We start from the raw sequence: 25,866 nt of genomic DNA, 5'->3' as shown, positions 1-25,866 counted from the left end.
CACTGGAAAAGCTCAGTAAGGTCCTAGCCACATCCTTTGGCGTGACTGGCAATAACACTGCTGGGAGACTCCACCCTTAAGCTGGTTGAGAACCAGAGCTGTGAATAAAATAATATTTGCACTCACACCACGTAGATCAAAGTGATTATTACTAAGAGGTAGGTCGTGCAATAACGCAGTGCTACAGCATATACTCTTACAGGAACATCGCAGGTAGAAATTGAGGAGTAGGGATGCGAAGGTGGCTTCACAAGGTCACAAAATGAGCACACTAATGAAAGCAATAAAGCCAGTCCCTAGATCCCTCTGCTGATAGCATGCACAATGAAAATACATCTACCTCGGCATCTGGGGCCCGAAAATCTTCCTGTTCAAACATTTATGCTAATCAAAAACAAATCCTCGATTTCTGCCACAAACGAGGCAAAATTCTCTCCTGTGGAAGATCTGGATTAAGTCAGCTGCCAGGTACACAATACAGGAGGTAAAATTCAGCAGACTGGCAGGGACAGTGCTCCTCAGAGCAGCTGTGGTATTTGGAAGGCACCAATTAACACAGAAATTAAACAAACAAACAAACAACATGGTGGCAAATATAACTAGGTGTCTGTGCTTGTCAGAGGCTGGAACTCACCAACTAGGGTTTCAGAGAGCAGTATTCAGAAATGAAATCCCCTATGCTTTGCAAAACAGAGCACTGTTCTCGCCTTCCAAAGGGACATGCTCTCCCGGAGTCCTCCAAGCAAAACCTCTGACTAGTTTTAAGCTGAATTTTCAGTAGACGACATACACAGAAGCAAGCCATTGAATGACAACCAGACCAAAGCTGGCTGGCCTCCGAGTCAGGAAGCTCATCTGCAGATCAAGACACCACCTCAAACCACAGGCATCATTCTCTGGTTCCAGACACGTCTTTTTAGTATATCGTACCTTTTTGTGTCATTAAGACAATCTCCGGTAGGGATTTTCTCTCTGCCTGCTCTGATCCCTGATAAAGCTACTGTTGATTTCAAAGGCTCACAAGCGAGTGCTGTTCGGCAGGGATGGCTGATTTCTGTGTGTTACAGGAGAAGAAAGATGGGCGCTTTCATTTCCAGCACGTGTTGGGGGTCTGACCAGTGCAGTCATGTTTCCACCTCCCTGTGCTGACTCCGCAGCCAAATCTGCACACCCCTCCCCTGCCTCCTCTGAGCTTGCAGTGCAATAACCCTGCTGGGACATGCAACTTGCCCACATCACCTGACGAAACAGTCTCTGGGTCAGGGCTGTGGCCAGGCCACCCAGCAGCACCTCCTCTTTAACTCTTGACCATCAAGCCATCCCTACTGCCCCTTCCCAGCTGACAGATGCTCGACTAACCCACCCCCTTGGTAGGCAGTGGACATGGTGATCCATGTGGGCACAAGCAGCCTGCACCAACACCAGCCAGTCTCCAGTCACTTGGCCTCCCCAGGACAGCAAAGCTCACTCAGATTGCTCCACCTCGGCCGACGCACAGGAACAGGGAAATTATTTTATAATTACGTATTAGACAACCAGTCTTCTTCACACCTGGCTCCTCCATATGTGAGCACTTCAGCCATTTCCAGCTCAGGCCACTTAATCCAAACTACACTTGTGTGTGACTTGGCACCAGCAGTGCCGGTTGACACCAGAAGACAGCTGAGGACAATCTCCCCGAAAAATTCCTCTCAATTCCTCCACATACGAGTAAACACAGTGTTAAGGATGGGAGAGCATCCCAGAGGATGGTGCCCTAGAGCTGAGGGTGGAGGGTGCTTTCCAGAGCCACCTTCTCCCAGGTTCAGCAATGTGCCTATGTCCGATCAAAGGAGGAAACAGCACTGTCAGATGTCAACAGCTTCACCCACTGCAGAATAAAAAGCATCTTTCAGGGAATAATGCTCTAAGCAATTACCTGCCCCATGAAAGGAAAAGTGCCTTCAGCCAAGGTGACAGCAGGAACCGAGGACTATGCAGGCTTTCATTTCCCTTTCATGGTTAATACAGCCTTTTCATTTCTCAGGGAGAAGAAAAAATAGTGGACTGGAAACTAATGTTTTGTTATTTTTTATTTTTAATAAGGATCACTGGGCCAGCAGCATAAAAACTTGAAAATAACCCCAACTTTATTGCTAAATTAAAGAAAAAACAGTAACATGAATAGGCACAGAAATCTGAATTAGGAATATGAGCTGATAATTACCCTTTCGGGCCCTGATTAATCGCATTTGAAGCCACGAAGACACTGAGCAGCCAAACAGGACTGACTGCTAAGAAAATCCACACCACCAAACAAACTGGTCTTTCTCTCCCTGTGCCACCACTCAGGAATGCCAGCTCCCCAAATGCTGTTTGCCTTTGTGTCCTGGTGTGCAGTGCTATGCAGGTCTGGCCAGAAGTACAAAGTCCCACTATTGGGTACCTCAGATAACCCTCTAAGGTGGTCCAGCCTGCAGACTTGTGCTCTCCAAGCAGAAGGTCAAGAATGGACAGATGCCATCTCCTCCACTTTTAGATGGAGGAACACCATCCGTGTGTTTTAACTGCTACAATTCAAGAATGCAGCTTCACTGGTAGTTATAACACACTAAAAAAAGACAAAATATTTAGTCCACTTTGTTGCAGTGAGGTAAGAGTGTTGCATTTGGTTGGGACAAAGATCTCTGTAGTACAGCTCCCTGTCTAAAAGAGTGGCCAGTAAAAGATCAGCAAGAAATCCAAGAACACGACATGTGTAATGGGATCCTTCTCCTGATAGACACTCCCCATTCCTGCACATTAGTGGTTAGATTTTTTCAGAATTCAAAAATATTTTTTAGCAACCAGTGGTGGTTCCATTCTACAGAAACTGCTCTAGTACGTTTTTGAACCCAGAAATATTGTGGTCCCTATAGAGTCCTCTGGAAATGAATTTCATAATTTAATCACATGGCATATGATTACATACTTCCTTTTGTTCACTTTAAGCTTGCTTCCCAAACTTCACAGGCTACACCTAGTTCTTGCATTCTGAGAAATAAAGATAATCATGTCCTCCTCACTCTCTCAAATTCTTCGTGATTTCACAAACTTCTAGGACAAGGGGTAGGACAAGGGTTAACGGCTTTAAACTGAAAGAGGGCAAATTTAGATTAGATATAAGGAAGAAATTTTTCACTCAGAGGGTGGTTAGGCAGTGGAACAGGTTGCCCAGAGAAGTTGTAGGTTCCCCATCCCTGGAAGTGTTCAAGGCCAAGTTGGATGAGGCTTTGGGCAACCCTGGTGTAGCGGAGGGTTTCCCTGCCCATGGCAGGGGGGTTGGAACTAGATGATCTTTGAGGTCTCTTCCAACCCTAACCATTCTATGATTCTACTCTATGCCAACCATCACCTTTGTTCCAGACTGAAGACTTTTAGTCTATTTATTCCCCTTATACAATTCACCTCTGTAACCACCTCTGTCATCCTTCTCAGCCCCTAACTTTATTACATATCCTTTCTGAGAGGCAATGACCAGACCAGCACATGGTATCCACAATGTGGGGAAATCGTGGATTTCCGCAGCTGAAGCTCTGGGTTTTATTCCCCATTCTTCACCTAATTCTAACACCACCTTTGGCTTTCTGACTGCTGCTGACTGTTGAGCTGCAATTTTCATGGAAGCATCCTCAGAACTACTGAAATCTCCTTCCTAGTTTGCAATGATTCTTTCCTCTCTCCCACCTTCCCCTGGCACTGATTTGTGCTTAACACCACCAAACTGCTTTTTCACCATCAATATCAGGAGATCCTCTTCCAAGTTTTTGCAGTCATCTCCAAATTTGAGTGTCCTAAGTAAATTCCGTGATCAGCTAAGTCAGTTATATCACTAACACCCTCTTTTGCAGATCCGGGGTTGAACAGCACAGATTCTAGAATGGATCCTTTAAGGATCTTTGCTGATAAAACCATTCTTCTTTTTGGATATGAAGTTTTTAAGTCTTCATACCCAGAGGATGCATCGTTTTAAACTATGGGCTCATTTGCACCTATTGGCTTTCAACCCTCTATTTAAAAAAACTTTCCTGTAACATTTTTAATTTCAAATGTCAGAAATGAAGGATTATTGTTAACATCCACAAATGCCAAAGCATCCATCCTTAAATGAAGGCTCCAATGTGGCAGAAAATAAGCTTGCAGCCTATGTCAGTCACACATCAAATAACAAGAAAGGCTGTTAATATAATTATCTTCTTATTGCTATTTTGGGAGGCACTGTAGGTTTTGATGGCGCTTGTAGTAATAGGATCTCTTATGCCATAATTTACGAGCACGTCTGTCTTGAACAATTTTCCACATGGGAAATTAATCACATTCTGCCTAATGGGAGGAAAAATATCCATTTGCAGTTTGAATTGGATTTGCCATGGTCAATTGGATGTGGGATTCTTCTTTATCCCTATTCATAATCAGAGGTGTAGTGTTGCCATCCAAAATTCACTGTGTTAGACTCCAAAGACAGAGATATTTCACTGATGGGTGATACTTTTATGCAATGCCCACAATAAAATAAGTCAAATGTACCAGCACAGCATGGCCACAAAATTGGATTGTGCCATATGTCAGGTATTGTAGATAATTATTGCAAAAATCATCTCCCAGTAAATTTCAGTTGCAGCTTCTGTATAGTCCAACCGTACTTTGGTGTTACTTCTGTGAAAAAGAAATACTCAGGCCAGATTTAGGAAGCAGGCAACACATCTCTCCCCACCAGTGGACCTACACAGATCACCTGGAGCCAGGCCAGGATGAAATGGCTGATCTGGCTTTGCTCAGGATCACGTTTGGCAACGCAGCTCAAGCCACCATTTCACAGACTCATGTTCTGATTTGAAGATGTGAAACAAGTTCCTGGGTTGCACAACTACCCAAAACATTCATGGCCCTCCCTCTGATGTGTACCAGTATCTTGGTGGCACAAGAGGAGTGAATTTAGCTAAAGCAATGGGATGCATGCTTGAAACCACAACACCAGCAGCTCTACTTGGTAAAGGACTGCAAGATCTCTCAGCAGAGCCACTGCCCATCCGAAAGACGCACCACTGGCACGAGGTCCCTGGACACATGACTGGAGGCTGAAGGTCACTAAACACTGGGGCCATGCTGCAGTTCTGGATGACACAGGACAAGGTATCAACGACAGCTCAAGGACTCACAGATCTCATTCAGGTGTACAACGCAGATGTTTATTCCTGCAGGTAAACTCCTGCCAGAGACTGCAAGGAACTGAATTCAAGGTTCCCCGTGTATCAGGCTAATGACTCATCTGGAGGCTGGCTGTTCTTTGCATCTCCATGAGCCCTCAAGAATGAACTGTCCAGAAATTGAGGCTGGCCTTCCCCAAGGTTCTTACTGACATAATTTGCCAAATTTCAGTTCAGGTTCGGCTTTTAATCCCTTCCTCTCTCCTCATCAAACACCCAGTGTGCAGAATGAATGTCCTGGTGCTGATTCATCTCCACTGCGTTTCTCAGACACACTTCTGCTTGGAAAATCCCAATTTTGTTTCCAGTTCCAGTGAAAAAGGGGCAAGAAAGAGAGACTCAGAAAGGGTGAGAGAAAACGAACCAGAAAACTAACACTTCAGCTGGCACCAGAGATAAAGAAGGTGTTTCCAGGTAGCAGGACAGGAAGTTAAAAAAAAAGATCCGCCATTAAGAAGCAGAACACGACATTACTCAATGTCTCTTTAAGGCTGAAAGATTAAAGGAAAACAGGATGGCTTAAAGTAAAAAGGAGTAATCGTATGACTGGAAACTATGAGTGCCCCTAGCCAAGCACCCAAAGGAACTGAGTAATGTTCATTAGTCAGTGACTTTATTGGCACTTGGGACTTTCGACTGCTGAGCAACATTTAGACCAAAAAGATATTCTGGGGCATGCTGCTCTATTTATGTTTGGATAGAACTCAGCCTCACCTTGTGTAATATTTTTCCATACTGATTTGAGCAGAACAAGCCCTCACTTTTTCCCTGGGCAGGTTAAGAGTGGGTCCCTTCTCGGGATCATCACGGTGGAAATGTCACTTCCCAACCAGCAGTGTGAGGGCAGAGGGAGATGGCTGGAGAGGAGCAGTCCTTCTGCAAGGAACCCGAAGATATTTTTCAAAATATTTATTCCCAGAGCAGAAATCCACCATTCCAGACACTGTACAAACACAAGATTATCTTGTTTCCAACTGAAATGCTCAGTTCCACCATGACTTTTGAACAAGTTAATGCATAGCACCTGAATTAACACTGGGCACCTGTGCTAAACAAAACCCAGGTCATTCCTCAAAACTACCCAACTGCAAGAAATATGCAGCATTGAAGGCTGCCTGTTCAGCAGCTTGGTGATGCTGCACTTGCCTCAGCAACGTTGGGTAAGATTCACCCACTGGTAAGGTCCTGTGTAGGAAGGGATGGGGAGCGAAGGGAAGTGGGATCAGGCATCCAACAGCCCATACCATGTAGCAGAGCCTTCCACCACACTCATTTCTAAGATGCACAAGAGAGTATTACCTGCTGTGTTACATAAAACCGTGTTGCTGCAAATGGATTTGAAAGATTGGTCTTTTTCCTCATAGACGGAGAAAAGAAGGAGAAAGAAATAAAGAGCATTTCTTGCAAATGCTATGATTGCTCTGTGAAATGAGACTTTCTGAATGCAATATTCGTATACATGTACTTCAAAGCATGCATTCAACAGAGGAACTGGTGGTGTGGTGACAAGAATTATACCGGTGCCACTTAAAAATCAGAGGGGTGTTGTCCAGAAATCATGGGGTTTGGATTAAAAACATGAGTAGTTCAGGAAAACATCCGATCTCAAGAAGTTTCTACTACTGAATTTTAGTCTTAAAATTCTTCTTTTTGAGGCCGAGATCTTACAACCACAAACTACTTTCATGTCCAATTGCTACACACTCTGAATTAATCTTCATCACAATCTTTTCACAGTATGGCTCTGAATAATCAAATCACAGAAATACAGCACTGGAAGGGAGCTCAAGAGACCAGCAAATCCTTTACGCTGATTCACAGCACAATCAGCTCCATCTGCGTCACTCCTGAAGAAGCTTGTTTAACCCACAGCTAATAGACCTCCAAAGACAGAGACTCCTTAACTCCTCAGGCAGCCCACATTCAACATCACTTCTCCAATGCACTCCAAGGAGTAGTGCAATACAACTCCACAACGTGGAGGAGGATGCACGTTCAGTATATTTAAGACACGAAGGAAAGTTTAGGTCTGATTCACCACTGTGTTTCCTCCATTCACCTGGTCTTAGCCCATGGGTTTCAACAAATCTACCTTAGCACACACTCAACTAATGATCAGTAGTTCCAATGACTTTGATCTTCAGGGTGAACCTGACATGATGAGGCAGGGACACAGCAAAGAGAAGAACAGGAGGGCAAAGGACTATGTGCAATGAGCCTGATCACTTGTTAAAGACCTTATCCAGAGCATAGGAGAATTAAAAGGACTGTTTCTATTCACTCACTGGTGCTGTGTCAAGCCTTAGCTCACACACACATCTTGAGCACTGCGCAAGTATGCACTTTCCAGTCTTATTTTCCCTTCTTTGAAAGGAGAGCCATCTGAATCCCAAGTAGATCCTAAATCACTCTGAGTCAACACACAACTCTTGTTTCAAGTACCTTCTTCTTCACGTTATTTACCCAGAAAAAGTACCAGATTAGTCTTTGTCATAGGTGTTTCTTTTGTAGCTCAGCAGGAGTTTTAAAAATTTTTTTCTTTGGATGACGCTGTTTTCCACATTGTTTATTTTAACTCACGTTTTGTTAATTTTTGCTCGTGTGCCAAAAGGGCAAGACAGGTGCATTTCAGATAGTGCATTGGAGTTCAGATAAATAACTGTTACTTTAAAAAGAGGGCACTGAAAGGACCTTTTTGAAAATATTCACGAAACAAAGAATCTAACATATTTCTGAAGGCATAAAGAACATTTCATTTTGAACAACAAGCAGATCAATTCCCCTGCAGTGAACTCCTCAGACAGCTCAGCTGCCTGGGAATGATTCCGGAGGGTCACTTCTGAGTCAGCTCAGCAAGTCAGCTTGCTTTAGATCATCTCATAACCCCCAGGAAACCTGCATTAGTAACAAACCACAGAATAAACCCAGAGCCCCTGAGGAACCCCAGGCATTGCAAACGTTTAAAAGAAAAATTCTTTCTTGGCCCTTTCTAGGCATTGCACTAGGGGAACGCTGCAGAAAGGGACGCACACATTTCTGAATGAAAAAGCTATTAACAAGTGCAGAGTCTGGCCCTGGGACTAGCGGGGATCAGAACCAAACCAAGTGACATCGGAGACGATGTCTCACTGCTGCGACTAAGAACCCAGCCTGGCTGTGCCACAAGATTAGAAACATGCAGCATCCGTGAGCCCCTCGGGGATGGCAAAGCACTTTAGACTACAGATGAGAGCAGAAAAGAGAGGAATGGAGGGGGGACGGTCCCTTCACCACATGCTGGCATTGAGACAGACCCAAAGGACTTCAGAAAAGGACACAAACACCCATGCTGGCTTCCCTGCAGCACCACATGAATCTACACGTGGCTCATGGGGCTGAGAAAGCCAAGAGAAGCTGTGTCTTTCTGCTGGAAACAAGCAACATGCAAGAAGGACAGAAGCAAGAGACAGCAGTTAATGAGACTGAAGAGGATGATCTCCTCTCCCCAAGGACCCACAGGTAAATACAGGTTTTCCTGCAAGCATATTGATGCTCTTGATGCTCAGGGTAATAGCTTTCCTTCCATTGTATTAAAATAGCCAACAATTTGAAACAGAAGTCAAATTTCTAAACACACACGCAAACACACACCAGGAACACACTGACACTTTAGAAAACAGGAGCTGGGGTCAGATGACACTTGGGCTCTTCTGAAAATTTCCTGCTGGAGTCTTTCACACTGTAAAACTATCCTGAAATAATTCCAACACTCCGGGCGGAAAAGCCAGCTGCTTCCCTAGGTCAGCCTGAGACCTGTTCTTGAAATCCTTTGCTTGCTCACCCAGAGGAATCATGTTTTGGGCAGGCGGCTTCCACTGCCTTCCCCAACACTTAGAAAAAGCCCAGTTTGTGATCCCCATATGCCAATGAGAGTTTCCTACACTCTGCTTGCACAAGGCTGTTTTATGAGCCCAAAAGCATTGCTTTGAACGAGGACAAAATGGGAGTGAGAGGCTGTAAATCGCCTGGGAAGAGCAGTACTTCACTCTTTCATGCTACTCTCAGCCCTATACCCACACTCTTTCAGTGTGGTACCAACGTCAAGAGAAACCATGCCTTGGGCAGCCTAATCTAAACCAGGCTCTTGTGGGAAACAGCTGGGCACTGCTAGGAGAAGGGACCAGGGTCCTACCACCTCCCCTCCTTCACGCCATGCTGCAAAGACCACAGATCACTCTGCACCACCCCACCAACTGCCTCAGCCCTTTGATGCCCAAATTCATATTCCTTCCTTGCACCCACCACCCTCCTGTCCTCCGAGGATGCAGCAGTGAACTGTCCTCTCTTAGTTATGCTACTGCACACGGCAGCAGCCAAGAAACAGTTTTTCTTTTGCAAAGAAATCACACCACCATAATGTAGTAATTTTACACTCCAGTAATTAAAAAGCTTAAGCTCCAACTCACACTTCCAAGCATTTGCTCAGAAGGGAGGAAAACTAAAAAAAACATTCATAGCCATCACCAGAACCACCCCCGTGAAAGGCTTAATTCCCTATATTGCTTTAATTAAAAGCGGATGAATAGAAGTCTTCCAGCCTAGAAACCTTGAAGAGAAATAAAGTCGATCTATAGGCTTATGAAAATAAAACAGGAGGAGGGAAACAAACACAAGAATCCTGCCAGTTTTAGGGCTTACCAGAGGATTATAACATCTGGACTCTCTTTTCAAGGGGAAGCAAAACGGGGAATGGACCGTATAGGGAGGACACAACCACCTCTCGGAGTGAGCATCGTGCATAGGGAGCTGGCGATGGGAAAAGAGGAGCAGAAATCCACCGAGAAAGGCAACACCCTTGCCCGCACGTTTTTGTCTTCGCGGCTGCCTGGAGGAACACTCCTGTCTGCTGACACTGCAGAACAAAAGAGCTGCTCTAATTGCTAGAAAAAAAAAAAAAGGGAGAAAATCCTAACAGATGATGAGTATAGCTGACCTCCAGTGAAACTGAGAACAACTTGGTGAGGAATAATCTAATCCATAAGAGCAAAGTATTTATCATTACTGCTACAGCAAGAGACCACCCTGCTCCAGAGGACATCTACAAACAGATGTGAGCATGGAGGCTTTAAGCACAGCAATCAAGGCATCAGTTGGGCACAGGTAATTACAGGAGGACTTCAGCGCTGCAGTATTTGAGCGCTAGACAATGGATTTATTCTTTTAATGCCACAGGGAGACAGGGCAATTCTAGTTTGTCTCTCTTTTTCCCCAATAAAAGAAGTGCAGAGAGTCTCAGGGTAGATTTGGACCCTCTATACCCCACCTGAATCCCCAGATCTTCTGTTTTCTGTTTTCTATTTGTACAGCATTTCTGGCAGTGGGGAAAACCTGGGACAAGTCTTGGGTAGAATTAATGACTAAACATGGGTTTAACTGATGATTCCCAAGATCGCACCCTATGGTTGGGGGACAGGGATAAATTGAAGCCAAGCCTCCTAAGTGGGCTCCAGCCCCCCCCCCCCCCCCATCCTCACCTGCACTCACGCGTCCAGGGTAAGCCCACATGGTGGTGGGTGCAACATGCCATCTCTGGGGCTTCACAGGAGCAGTACCAACACATGCCTAGCGTGCACGCACAGAATGAACCAAACCTGATTGTTTTTCCACTTGGGCCAGAGAAAATTAAAACCTTGTGAAAGTCACATTGCCTTAGAAAGAAAGCAAATTTACTTTGCTTAGCTTTATTACATCTTAGCCTTCTTATCAGTTTGATTCATTCTTAAGTCATTTTAAACCCTAGTGTCACATAATCCAGCAGCAACAGTGATGGGTTTTATACAGAAAAACACAGGGAAAGGGTTTTCAAAAGCACTTGGACCCGCTGCATCTGCTCCTGCTGAAGTCAACAGTAAATCCAATGATACCACTGGGAGCAGAGGTGAAGGCTGAGTAGGCTTGTCGCTACAGAAACTTATGGGTGGGATTTTCAAGCTCTTCAAAAATGATTACTAATAACAAAGTATATTAAAAATAAAGAGCTAAGTTGTGACCCTGAAAACATTTACATATGTACCTAGCTCACAGCTTGTAAGTAATTATGGGGGGCCTGATTTCTCCCACTTTGTTTAATGTAAGCCAGGAATAAGAGTCCAGATGCATGTGGAAAACCTTGGCTCACAGAGAGGGCCAACTACAGTAATTTTTGTAGAAGTACTCGTGCTCTGCAGAGCTTTTGAGTACAGGCACGCATGCAGCAAGGCTCCTTAGGAACACCAGGATCTTCCTAAACCCACAGCCACACTGATATGTAAATATACCAAATGTGAGATGGGACTTCTCTGGCTGTGATGGTGCTGGATATCTGCAGAAACAGCATTAAAATCTACTCACTTCTAATCGACCATAGTAGAACTTGGATCAGAAAATGAGGGCTAGTTAAGAAAAACTGGAAAAAATAATAGTATGTGTTTTATTATTTGTGTGGATCTGACTCTGTGACATGAATTAATCTAACTTCAAAGGATGAAACATCATCATTGCAAAGCATTGCATTGAGTATAACCATTTCCAGGCTATTATGCAAACCCAACTGAAATAATATTATGGGTACAGGATTATTCTAGTTCCCTATTAATGCCAAGAGGAAGAGGGATGTGACTTATTTTCTCATCTTGACAAATCATCTCAAGACGCTGCTGAATCAGACACGCTTGCAGCTTAAGAGGAAATAGGTAAAAATGTTCAGCTTTTAGTACTAAGTTTGAGGATTCATTAACGTGAATGTAAAACTAAATCTCATTTAAATCCCCTCATTGTTCACGATATAAATCCTTAGATTGTGTAGTTACTCTGGAATGGAGAAAGAAAAGAGCTAAAGAAGGTCACCTCCCTGGCTATTCGTTTCCAGGCAGTTTCACTCCCAGGTTCCTGCACAATACAGCAGTCTTCACTGCAAATGTTTCAGGGGAAATGCTTTACTTGGATAAAGGCTACAACTGTTCCCACTGCACTGAAGCCATAAAACTCCTGCAATTGAACCAAAACTTGATAACAGCTTAATGGCATAAAGCAATATTTGGACTAAATTGAACCTGATCATATCACTCTAAAGTTCTTTTCCAAGTTAAAAGGCTTTCATTTATAGTCTTTACTTACACCCAAGAGACTTTGACATGTTTTAACTAACCTGCCTTCCTGGTCTTCTTAACCTTGGTCTCTTTCCAAGAAAAAAGATGTCATCTAACCACGGATGGCGTTTGACTTCCAGCAGCAGAATTTATCCACAACATGAATCCCTTGTGTTTATTCACTGAGTGATGGTGCATATCCTGGAGAGGGAGCGTAGCCAATATTTCCTTGATGGAAGGGGTGGAGGGGAACAGGTTGGTGGTATCTCTGTTTCCACATCAACCACGTGCATGAAACAAATCTCTGAATCCCACCTATTCCACTCTTCTGGTTTCACAGACACCACCAGGAGAGCAGAATACACCGAGACCCACCAGCAGATCAACGTCACTGTTACCGGGACTCATGGAATCTCCTTATATACAAGTCACCCTGTGTTGACACAACCGTCGCAGACTGCCATACTGCAGAAACATGGCTTAGTGCAATCCTGGCTACAAACACAGACTAATTGGACCTCAGGCAAAACACGCCACAGCCTTCCCTCCACCCGCTTAGTACACACGGGAGGGACTTCAGAGCTGCCTCAGTGGTCAGATACTGTGTCAAATGTGCACAACGTCTGCGTGGCACTGCATCAGCCACCCCGGCCAACAGGGGCTAATGAAAGGACAACTGAACAGCATTTATAGACCAGAGAGAGTCAATTCACCCTCACTTTGACAGGGCTGGAAAAAACAACATTTTTGTCTAGGGAGAGGGAAAGAAATTGAAAACCTAGATTGTATTGGGTTGAACAATGCCATGATCGAAAGAAAATCTTCTCTCCGTCTGTGAAAGTCTTTACTTTCCCTGTCCTCCGAGGGCCTTTTTCAATTAGGTCTAGCTAGTGCCTCTTCTGCATACGACATGGCTCATGTCTACTCCAGACTGAGCTGGCTCTGGGGATGCAATGCAGTGGCAACGTCACATGAGATGCTGCAGCCCTCAGACTTTGGATGCCCCACCTGCCTGCCGCAGCGCTCCCCTGGAAGCTTCACGCCTTCACTTCCCCAGCCCCTTTCCCAAGGCTGCTCTCTGGGAAGGAGCAAGGAGAACCAGGTAGCAAGGATATCTTGCTAGCTTGGCTTCATTAGAACAAGACCAAGGAGAGAGAAGAGAGGCCCAGGCAAGAGGTTCAAGTAAGCTCTTAACGGTCCAGCAGCACACCCCTGGCTGTGGGATGCAGCAGGGAGAAGGGGGGTCAAGCAGGGCAGTATCACACTCCAGCAGAGCAGCTTTTCCTTGGTGGTGAGCATGCTCCTTCCAGCTGTGGGCAGCCCACCGCTCTCCTGTCCTCTCTCACCACATACCAGAGCCAGCAGCAAGCAACCCCTTCTTCTCCCAGTCCCCAGGAGAAGGGGGTGGCTGGGACATTTTGCAAAAGTAAATATTTATGTAGCCAGGACCTTCCTTCCCCTGCCCTGTATTTTCTCCCCCTTCTTAAAGTGTCACAGATCAGCTGTTTCCAGAATTGTGCAGGAAATGAGTTCCCTGCCGGCTGGCAGCTTAACACCCGCGTGCGCTGGGTCTACTGTGGCTGCACCGTTCATCTCTGCTGCCGGCTCCCACATCCACCCAGCATCTTCAGAGGATGGATCTGGTCAGAGGGAGATGGGACAGACTCAGGGACGTGGGCACAGAGCAGCATAACTACGGTAGTCTTCCTTGTAGCCGCAGCTCAGAGGAACCTCTATCTCATGGGTCAGACCAGGATCCCGAGAGACCCGACACTCTGTTTATGGCACTTCAGAGCAAACATCCAAACCAGACTAACACAGCTTCCTGCCTGCATGCAGTGGCGAGTGCACTCAGGAAACTCAGGCATGTTTCAAGCTTACGACTTTTTTGTTCTTTGGACAAAGCCTTGTTCACTGGAGATGTTGCTAAAAGCATTATTATCTATAGGAGCCTTCTCTTCCCAAGAGGAAATCTGCTAAACACACAATTCTGCATTTGCTCTGTTTTGTAGGAGCCAGGATTAAGACAGGAGTATTTTCCCTTCTGCTCTCTGCATCTAATGATTTAAATAGATCGGCAGTAACGATGTTGCCTAGTGAGAACAGGCACAAATGCCTTTACCCTGATAGTTTTACTGCCTGTCTGAGAGGGTATCAAGCTATCCTGCATTTGGTGGAAAGACTTGGAAGAAGAGTTGGAAGAATTTAGTGAGAATGACATCTAACAGTGCATTCAATGAGAAAGTGAAGTCTGCCCACCAGCCCGAAACACCTGCAATAAAACCCCATCAAGGGCCAAACCAGATTGCTAATGTTTTGCTTATTCTGGGTCAGCCCTGTGCTCTTAAGAGCCCTGAATATGAGAAGGAACCTGCAAGTTTGAACTTGCTGATGCTTAGGATGTGAAAGCAGAAAGAATGTAATTTTCTGCTCTTTATTTAGAGGTGGCAAAACCCTGATAAAAAATGACATGGTGAAAGTGCTTAACTTCAGACCCAAGGAAATTTGAGAGCAAACATTAATTATCTCCATCCTGAGTACAAGCCCGGGGCCTGAATTAGCACCTCTGTGAATGGGAGAAGCTCAAGAGGATTGAATTTCCCACTTCTAGGACTTACTTTCTTTTCCTCATCTACCTACCCTTGGTTTCCTCTTTCTAATTCCAACGTTATTTCCCTCTCTCCACTGCAGCTTTCCCATTAAACAGAACTAGAACCCTAATAAAAAAATCACAGGGGGGCAGAGGCTGCCACGGGTTATTTCATTACAGTGGAAATAGATTCAGCTTGGCAAATCCCTGCCTGCAGTATCCCCTCACTCTGCTCCTGAGCATAAAGACCCGCTTATGTGTAAGGACAAACATGTTCATGAGACCCTAAAATAGCTACATTGTGGAGCAGGGAGGTCTGCAAACATACCATACTTGAGAACATCAGCACCCAAAAAGTTTAATAAATAGAGAAAATAAAGTAGGAGAAAACACTTGCGATCAAGCAGCAAATTCCCAGGTTCATTGTTTCCAATCCTCAGGAAAAAAATAATCACAACCTATTTTAAGCATGCAAGTATATAAATAAGTCAGCTGGCCCAGTCAAAAGACAAAGTGGGCTGTAAACAGATTTAAACAGAGGTCTAGACTATTACTTAGCTGTGAACCTCAGCTGGGCTCTGCTCTCCTCTATTGCCCAGGCAGCTTAAACCTTAATACAACAGAGACAAGATCAGGCAGAGAAGCAACATCCAGAGGGAATATCTACAGCCTGTGGGGCTGCAAAGCTATCTGAGTCCCTGGCAAGCTCGACTCCCGTGTTAAAAAGCACTTTCATTATATGGGCCATTTTGTTGATGGATTGTGGGAAAAAGTCAGATTTCAACCCAGAGATGAAGACAAGCAAACCCTTATATAAAGCCACCCTCTCCCCAGCCTGTGGGTTGAATGCAGAATGCTCTCAGACTTGCTACATACCACCCACTTTAGATTACAGACTTGCAGAGTTATTTTTAAAAAGTAATTATAGTAGTAGAGGGCACACTCATCTGGAACGGCTGCCTAAGGAAACGACGAGTCCAATGCAGCTGAAACTGCTTTTCAAGTCAATAACCGTGTTTATTTATTGCCTTTAAAAACAAGAATCAAAATCTAACTAATTTCTGACTAAAAACGTCTGTATATTTCCCCAAGGAGTCCGAGTAACTATACTGCACTGAAAACCTGCCCTGGTGTTTTCAGTTTAGCATGCAGCACTGGAAAAAAAAAAAAAAAAAATCCCCATTAGCTCTGGCTTCAAGCAAACCAAACCCCAAACCCAAACCCCTTTCCATTCTTTGTTTTCCCCTGAAACTGTGGCTTGAACATTACAAAACTCTCATCAGGAGACTCAAATGGTCTTATGAGAGGCACGTTGTGTTCTGCATATGCAGATTTCCGCCCAGAGGTGGTTTCTGGTTGAGCAAAATACCAGCTCTTACTCTGTGTGAGACGAGCAGACATGAGCCCCAGAAAAATATTCTGTAGGTTTTTGCTATGCCAAGCCTCTCATTTCAGCTGCCAGCTGGTAGATTTTGGATCTGTACACTGAGAAAGGACTCAATAGAGACTGAAAGAGAGAGAAGAGGGCCAGGTAATTGGGCAGATGCCAGCATTAGTATTTTTTTTTCCTCTTTTTCTTCCTTTTGTAATGAAACCAGGCCTTTGGCTCATGCCTTATTAATGCCCGAAGACCTCCAGAAGGCCTGACGGCACCAGTGAAATAGGCTCAGCATACAAAGCCAAAATCCCTGCCTTGCACTCCGTTATGTGGGGCTCGTTACAGCCCCTTCCTCAGTGGGCAGCTCTGAAAGCCGACAGTCGGTCGCTGGCGATTGCCTTTTCCGCAGCTTCTTCAATAGGAAGCTGCCTAAGGGCATCCTATGACCTCACACTTGACAACATTGTCTTTCAACTAGAAAAGACTTAAACCCCCAAAATATCTCCAGGGAGCCTGAAGAACATAATACGCCTGCCTGCCCCCCTTGAAATCATCAATCCTGCCGCCGTCCGTCCAAGGAACAGTCACTTCCTCCCGGCAGCTCCGGCTTTCCCTTCAAGCCTGGAGCCAACAGGAAATCCATTCTCCTCTTGTGAGAGACAGGAGATGAATTTTCCGCAATAGCTTTCCTAGTCAAGGCAGAAAATAGAAAGAAACAATGGAAACCGCTTTCTCAAACAATAGGAGCTGCTGAAGAGCAGCTCACCAGAAGCTCAGGATCACCCAAGTCCTAAATAAACTGGAGTAGAAACAAGCCAAGGACCTGTTAGCTGTCTTGCTAACACACTACCCTGGCTCAAATATAAGTTAATTTTAAACCTGGAGGCACTGTTCCCTTCCAAAGATCAGGCAGGAAAACTGAAAATACGTATATTAAGAGGAAATTATATTGCATTATGGAGGGGCCCCCAAAAAGCTCTCCATAGCTGTTCAAGCCCCCAGCATTCCATGCCACAGTGCCATAGGTCACCTCCCCATCCCCTGACAGCTCCTCTGAGGTGGGGACAGGGGACTGCGACGCTGATTTACTGCAGGTAGGTGGAAGGAGATGGGGGCCAGAGCTCCTCTTTCTCCATCTGAGAAAGTTTGCTGCCTCATATTCAGGAAAGCACAGCAGAATATCGCGGTTATTTGTGTTGCACAAGTAAAGCTCAGCAAACCTGAGACTCTTCTCTCCATGTTTTGTGTGTGCCTATCACACCTGCAGGACTAGCTCTGTATATTAAAGGAATGCTGTTTAGGATAACTGAATTCATATTTTCATCTAAAAAGTAAGATATGACTGGGTCTAAGATGAAGAGAATTTTACCTGATCTTTCCTTTTTTTTTTTTTTTAACCTTTAGCTGCTTTTTGACTGGCTCTGAACTGCCGCAACACTGTTCATTTTCATGTAGGCCAGGAATTCAAAATAACTCCAAAAAAAAGTTAAAATCACTTACTAAGACCTTGTTGCCCTGGCTCAGAGCACTGCAGGAGAGGATAATCAAAACTGGAAAACAAGTCTGAAATTAAACATATTTTTGCATACAAAATCCAGCTAAGAATTAGGACAGGGAATGTATTTCCTTTTAAAAGCCCAGCTAGCAACCTCCTTTCCAAAGGAGAAAACAACCTACAATAAGAACATCTGAGATTTCTAAGTGTCCTCCTGGGCCAGCGTGCTCCCTGCAGTCACCGTGCCCTCCGCCTCCCAAGGAGGGCAGAATAAATATCGAAAACACCTCTCATGAACTGACCGCCGCTGAAATGCAGCACCTGTGACAAAATTACACACAGCCACATCCTAATTTTGCTGATCCTGGTCTCAATTTATACAGGTGGAACATGAACCTCTGGATCCGAAGGTCACTGCGGTGCTCGTTGTTAGGATGAGCCTGTTGTCTCTGTTTCAGTACAAGAATAACCACCCAACATCTCTGAACAAAAGGCTGTTTCTCCTCCAGCCCGGAGCAAAACGAAAGGAGCAAAGCTGGAACATACACGACCAAGAGGAAAAAATGCTGCTCTCATGACCATGGACGAAATCCTGCTGTTGCAAACCTGCTCAAGCCTTTCTCCTCAGCTTCCTCTTCCTCAAAGACAGCATTGGAAAGAGGGGGAAAAAAAAAAAAACAACAACAAAAAACCAACACATGAAACCGAAACCAAAAAGCAGACATATCCACCTGGGATGCAGTTCATCGGCAGGAGCTCTCCTTCCCCACTGCAGCCCGTGTGTGGCAGAAACGGAGGCGAGGAAGGTCCCAGCCGGCGCTGGCGAGAGGTTATTCCCTGTCCTCCTGCATTGTGCAAACAGGGAGGCTCCAGTCAGCGCTCCCCGCCTGCTGGCACCCCTCGGCAGCCCCAGGTATCTGGGCGGTGCTGGGATGGCCTCCCGCGCCCTCCGAGACTGCACCTCTCCCTTCCCGCAGCCCTCCTGACTCAGGCGCGGGGCTGGGCTCCTGTCACCGGCTCCCGCAGCACGCGGGGAACAGCCCCCAGCAAGCCTGGGGGAGGAGAGGCACTTGCCACACGCAGCTTGGGAGCAAAACTGGGGCCAAACCTGCACCACTTCCAGGGATCTTCCTGCTGCCCTGTGTTTGCTGCCTCTCCTTAAAACACCTTGGCAGGCGCATCGCATGTCCCCACTGCCTCGGGGCCAAGGAAGGAGAAAGCCCTAGAGACCCCTTTGAGATGGTGCTGGAGCTTTGCTTTTCTCGAGCAGAAAGCCGGTCATCAGGGCATGGCAGGGCCAATGGCTGGTGACATCTCATCCACTGCACCAGCATCCTTCCCGGTGCCCCAGCTCACAGCCACCGAGCTCTGCTGGCAGCACATGTTCCAAAAAGGCTGGTTACCTCTTTCCTCAGCCTATTCAAGGGAGAAGGAAAATCCAAATGGGAAAGAAAGGAAGATAGAAGGTGGCTCTGGCAGAAGCTTCCAGGCACTGGAGGCAGGGACTGACCCAGCTGGTAGGGCAGTCTGTGTCGACCCCCCTGGTCCCCTGGAACAGGGCTCAGCTTCCCAAGGGTAAGGAAAATCAGGCACTTAAAGCAGTCTCCTGGAGCAGGATGTCTCCCTCTCCAGGCAGCATGGAAGCTGCAGAGCAGGCACTCCGTGAGGATCTTCTCCTTTCAGCATAGCTTATGCAAAAATCTCCAATTTTTTCAGCAGGGCTCAAAACTGAAGTCCAGGCAGGGATCAAGCTGGAATCCAGGCAGAAAGTGCAAGGGGCTGTCACCATCAATGCCCAGCCCTCCATGCCATGGAAAGCCCAAGCATCTCTCCATGGTAGGGATCTGCAGCCCAGTAGCCAGTGTGATGGGATGACTTCATGCCATGCAGTGGGTTTTCCTCAAGATCGTGCTTTGGAAGACACGGTGCAGCAAGAGGTGCAGACATCTCCGCAACTTCAGCTTTGTCTCCAGACGGCTCTTCCACTTAGTGCCAAGAGAAATGAAAAACAATGCAAGCCATGGAGCCTTGGATCAACCACTGCAAAACTGTTAATCCCAGGACTGCATTGCCCTGTCTCTGCCATTTGTATTTGTCACTGTGTTCTCCAGAAGCTCAATAGACCAGTCTTCTCCTTCCTGTCGAAGTTTCTTCATTAACTACCTCAAGATCCCTGAAATAAGCGGGCCTAAATCCATAAACTCTTCTGTCTGTTGATGCAGTTATAAAAGTATCTGATAGGGAGGGAAGCAAAGCTTTGAGTCTACACTCCAAAGATCACTCTTCGGATATGGAGCAGGAGAGGTGATGGAGAAATCAGTGCACTGCAAATGGGCTCAACCAACAGTCTCACCAGCCCAGTCAAACAGTGCTTTTCATCGCTGTCTTCTTACAGTGACAAACTAGAAAGGGTTTTGGCAGCAAATTTTATTCTGACTCTTTCACAATCTCCCTCCATCCTCCTAAACAAAAATTTCATACCACCAACTAAAAAAATGCTCTCTGGCCACCCCACAAACTGCTTTTTTTACATCTCATCGCCCTTGATGCAGACTTTTCCAACAGTAACAAGGTAAACCGGAGTGAAGAAAGGAAAAGCTCATGGCAAGAAAATAGGGAAAGGGGACGAAAAAGGTACGTTTCGCCCTTTCGGTATGGTAAAAAAACCAAACAAACAAAAAAACCCAGAAAAATCGAAAGCAGGGGAGTGACTCTCAAAAAGTAAAACAAAACTACAAAATTATCCACGGGACATCTTTTACAGGACTGCTTGACGCTGCTCATTATTTTCCTTGCTCCTTTTCATGGCACTGAAAGCTGTAGTGTCCTTACTTGTATAAGAGGGGGAAAAACATTTGAAGAAATTGATAAAAACAAGCTAAAAGATGTCTAGAGGAAAGAAAAACTGCACTTTCCTGCTGTTGAACCCCATACGGTCTCTCCTCAGTGGGCGAGGCTCTGATCTCTCCTACGCTTTCCTTGTTTTTACAGGTAACAGGCTTGCAGTGCAGTCAAATACTAAAGCTAGATTGCCTGAACAGGGAGCCCTTTCCCCAGTAACTTGCAACCATATAACCAACCACACGAGCAGTGGTGGGTGAAAAGGGGGTTATCATCTGTGCGGAGAGCAAAAACCACCGCCAACACGTAACAGATCAGCAAAGCGGTAGCCGTCTGCTCCCAGGCAGGGATGAAACCTGCAGCAAAACACTTTCTAATACCCAGGGAATCTGCAATCTGTGTGGTCAGAGGGAGGGAGGGAGATGTCCAGCTGGGAGCTGAACAGGGCAATGGGATGCTTTTGCTTTCCTCATAAATCAGGATCATGCACCATCATCCCTGCTTTGGGTGGGGTAAACTGAGATTTAGCATGACTGTGCCCAAGCTACAAGACCCGGACTGTCCACTCTCTTGCTCCAGATGCACAGCTGGCTGGTGGGAAGGATACACAGAAGCTTGCTTTCACCTGGTGAGACCCTCTGTATGTCCTGTCTCTTATCTAGGCGATCATAGACAGACCAGGAAGGTGTCCCAGAGATCATTCATCTCTTAGACGTCTTCCCTTCTCCATCTACACACCAGAAACAGTCTCAGTGTCCTAGATCCCCCAAGCCCTGCTGCGACTGCTAAACAGTCAGGGTGCAGGAAGGGCGAGATTGCACTCCTCCTTCGGTACCCACAACAGGCCACCACCAGGCCTGGGTGGCCCTTTGGCCCCACCTGCTGTGGTCATCCCTCAGTTCTTCCTTTCCAGCCCGTCCCTGCAGCAGGAGATTCAGGTACCACCACCACCACCCCCCCCCACTTCTGCCTATGGAGCCGCAGCTGCATGGGCAGCTGTTGTGGCTCCACCATGCTGTGGGTGACCTGCCCACCAGTCCCATACACATCCTCTGCCATGGCGAAATGACCTGCGAAGGTACCTTCTCAAGTCCCAGGCTCAGAGCACATCTTTATTTCAGGAGAGCACCACGGCATCGCTGACAATCAGGAGTCACAGGCTGACATGCATAGACTTTCTAAACCAGACCTGATGGGGGAAAGTTGCCGAAGCCTGCAAGTGGCACATGCAAACCCCAGGCACTCAGAACCCAGCACACAGTCACTCCAGCTTGGCTGAATGAGGCCTGTAATAAGCAAGCAAGATCATAACATCTTCATAAAACTGGGATTTAAGTACAAACATCTGCCCTGCTGCTTTCTAATTAAGACAGTTTATGGCTAGGTATTCGTTTCAGTAATCCACAGTCCCAGCTGCAGAAATGCCGTGAGTATTCTAATTACGGCAGCTAGTTTATTTAACCGAATTTGACATTGTTTGACATTTAGCTGAGTCACCTTGTTCCTGGGTAAAGCAACAAGGGCTTTTCAGCAGTTCAACAAGAAAGAGGCAGAGATTCCGTATCAGAAGTAGAACGTATATCATAGAAATTTTAAATTAAATACAGCTGAGGTCTATTCTCTTCTGGCAGCTCCTCTCTTTGGGACACTAAGTCAATCCAAATGTTTTCCAGATAAAACTCTTCCCCTCAAGGACACGCAGCAGTACCATCTCCCTCATGTTCTCAGAGGGTGGGAAGTGTTGTAATGGGCATAGGGGATCCTCTGCAAACATCACCCACCCATATATCAGGACATCCATCACTATGAACTGCACACAGGCTCAGCACCAGTCACCTGCATTCAGCCAACGTTTTTCTAGGACAAAGTAAAAGAAATGGGCCAGTGACCATCAATACAGGAAGAACAACTGTTACCTGCAGACAGAGATTTTCCTGCAGCACCTCACCTAAAGCCATTTGCATTTCTGTATGGTATTTTTCACAGATCTCAAAACGCTTTCCAGCAAGAAAGGCAGGCCAGCAGTACCCATCCTCATTGTACAGAGGTTTCATAAAGTGACTTGTTGTTCATGGCACAGCTAGAAAGAGAGTCCACACTTGGACTTCTGTCTTCATCTCAGATCGGAAAAGGAGGGGCACCACCACCTCCCCCTGGCTGCAGAGGGTCTGGATGTGGCACAGGGCACTGCAGAGAGCAAACCCCGATCCTGGGGCTGCTTTCCAGAAGGCCCATGGAGGCTGCCAGACTGCCGTGCTGCCCTACTGCGGCTCCGATACTCGCGTCACGTCTTCGCGCTGCTGGTTTCCAAGTCCCAGCTTCCCCACTAGCCCTGGAGCTGTGCTCACCACACATCTGGAGCAGCTGCTCTGCCTGCAAACAGTGTCAGGGACCACAGCACGCTTCTGGAGAGGACTAAGCCCTCCCATCCCAGCTTCTCTTTACAGACCTTTGGGGAAGAACTGGGATCTCCTTTTTACAGTTAAAGACAGAAATATTCCATTTATTATTATTCCATTTATCCTGACAGGCAGTGCAGCGAGCCAAACTTTAAACCACAGCCAGAATCGTGCAGTCAGACAATAGAGAGCTGGCCTGAGCGTGCATTTCCAAGAGCACGCTGCGGTCTGGCTCATCTCCCCTGTGCCATCCCTGCAGTCACTGCTGGAAGAAGCTGTGTGGAAGTGCGTGCCGTTACCCTGAGGAGAGAATATCCATCCATTTCCCCTCTCTGAAATCTGTCAGAGGGACTATGGCTCTGGCCAGAGATATTTACTTATCTTTTTGGCTAGCATTGCAGAAATCCCTGCTTGCATTTAACCTTCTTTCAGTTTCCTTTATATCTCAGTGGCAACTCCAATTATTCATTCCTTGTTGTACAGTAACATTATTCGCAGAGCCACAGCATCCACAAATGAGAAGACGGTGTCCCTGGTCTCCAGTGGCCTCCCATTTGGCACCCCACGGCCACAGCCCTCCAGAAGCCATCGAATGAACCCCTTTGTGAGGCAAGGCACGAGCCAACCCGAACCTGAACAGCTGATGCAAGATCTCCTGAGAGCACTAAACACCATGCCAGTTATTTTAGGAGGAGGTAAACATCTGGTATCACAAGGCTGCATGTACAAGGTCCCAGGGAAAAGGCATTTGTTAGGACCAGTGACAAAAAGTACTAGAGAGGGTGGCTGGGGAACTGCAGTCCCCAGCTGCTCTCACCCATCTTATTTAGGGCTTTCCCCACAGCGTTACCTGGTAGAAAAGGGATGATTCTTTGCTTGGGGTCTTTCTGGCCTCCTTCAATAGGGAACTTGTCCAGAAGCTGCATCTGCAAAGGAAACAGAACAAACACCTTAGGGGGAAAACATGCACTGTCTGTGTAGGGACCAGGGGATCTCTTGGTCTGTGTGTGGTTTAAAAATAGGATTAGCAAAGCAACTGCAGCGATCCCTCTGCCTCGCTGCAGAGGACTCTGTGCATAAAAAGGTATGATAGAGCTCACTCCAAGAAAGGGAGGGCAAGTTTCTGGCGGCACGGAGGAGCTGGGACACAGCCCAGGCAGACATCTGAGCCCGGCCTTGCTGCCGTTCTAAAATTAGGCTCTCATTCTTCGTTAGAAAACACACGCCTTGTCTCTAATCCACAGCCTGCCCATGCTGGTGGAGACACAGTTTTTACCTGTCCCCGCGACAGACCACCCACCTGGCTAAAAATGCTGTTCAAGCAACCAGACTAAAAGTTATTTAATAAAACTCCCACTCTACCTTCTTGCTGGTGAGGCATCGCCCACTGCCCTGGTTCTGTAAGACAACTCCTGCTTTTCCAAGGAGAGATGGGTTTGGGGGAATATCTTCCACTGCAGTCCCTACACAGAGGGCTGCATCAGAGAAAGGGGTGCAGCGAGGGAGCCCCGGGAGAGCAGAGCATCCCAGACACCACCACCACCACTAATGGCCAGAAGGCACAGCTCATGGTGCTTGTGCCCTCAGCCCGTGACAAACACCCTTGAGTACACGGTTACATACCACACAAGTCAGAGTTTCACTCACATCAGCTCAGATCTTGCCCCACCACCTCCTAAATCCTGCCCACCACAACCACCTGCTTCTAACACACTCCTAAGGGCCAACCAGGCTCAGGATCCTATCATACCACACAGCCACAACCAGCCTTCAACCTCAGGAGCTCAAAGGAGTACTCACGGCTATGGTCAGCTTGCACGGTGGAGTAGGCTGTTGACCACCAGTGACTTTCTATGGAAGTAAGCCTAGGAAAACAATACACTGACCCAATGTTCCTAAATGAACCCTACAACTTCTCTTTGGGTGACAAGCCTGGATGGACCAGTGCCACTGAGGCTGAACACCAGCTGAAAGGCCATGCACAATCTCGGACAGAAGAGAAAGAAGCACCTGCTCCAGTTGCACCTTCATGGGCCTGCCCAAGAAAGACCAGCCCCAGCCCTGAAAACTGCCTGCCAGAGCCTCTGACTCCTTCCATTCACCCTCTGCTGTCATACAGCCCGTGGTGCTACCAAAATAAATACCTAAACCTTCATATTCTATTTAACCTTCTCCCACATTTCAGATGTACCATGCAATGCTCTATGTCCCTGTTGATCCTACACAGAACCCCTGTCTCCCTTTGGTTGGGGGAACTCCAGAGCTCCTGCTAGCCCAGTGACCCATCTTCAACAAGGGGAGACATCTTTCAACCCAGAGGCCCTGTAGCCTCTGAGGAAGTTAGGGAAGAAAAACAAGTGGTCCTGTTACTTGACCTTGCAGTTCAGGTGAGGAGACAGGGGTCCTGCATCTACAGCTCAACACAAATAACCTAAAGCGGCAGCAAAAGCTGCATGGGTGGGGAGGGCTGGCTCATCAATCAACATTTAATCTTAGCAATGCTGTGTCCGACAGCGAGGGTGTGTGAGTTAACAGTGATTTTGCTACCTCAACAGATTTCCTTTAAAAAATATTTTTTTGCCAACATGGAGGGAAAAAACAGATTTTTTTTTTTTTTTTTTTTTTTTTTTTTACTGTTTTGTTTTAAGCACACAGAATCCTTCTCCTCTTCCACCGTGCACAATATCTCCAGCATTTTCACCATATGGTACAGCAAACCAAAGATCAAGAGGAAATTCGGGAGTAGAAGGAACATCTGTGCAGGAGAAAAAGTTAAAAGATCCCACATGTTTCCCCATCAGGGAGTCAGCCTGGTAAATAAATAGAGCATAG

General features: G+C 46.4%; 1 protein-coding gene across 3 annotated transcripts in view; it reads right to left on the bottom strand.

The window, feature by feature from the left end:
• The window catches only part of SH3PXD2A (SH3 and PX domains 2A), a 261,074-nt gene that overhangs the window by 158,876 nt on the left and 76,332 nt on the right, over positions 1-25,866 (bottom strand). For all 3 annotated transcript variants that reach the window (XM_086616386.1, XM_086616387.1, XM_086616389.1), the window contains exon 3: positions 23,885-23,960. In XM_086616386.1, coding sequence (XP_086472512.1) covers positions 23,885-23,960 — 76 coding nt within the window. The remainder of the gene's footprint in view (positions 1-23,884; positions 23,961-25,866) is intronic.

The sequence above is a fragment of the Tauraco erythrolophus genome, chromosome 9 (assembly GCF_009769465.1).
Source record: "Tauraco erythrolophus isolate bTauEry1 chromosome 9, bTauEry1.pri, whole genome shotgun sequence".
Taxonomy (NCBI): Eukaryota; Metazoa; Chordata; class Aves; order Musophagiformes; family Musophagidae; genus Tauraco; species Tauraco erythrolophus.
This window is presented reverse-complemented; position numbering and strand designations above follow the sequence as displayed.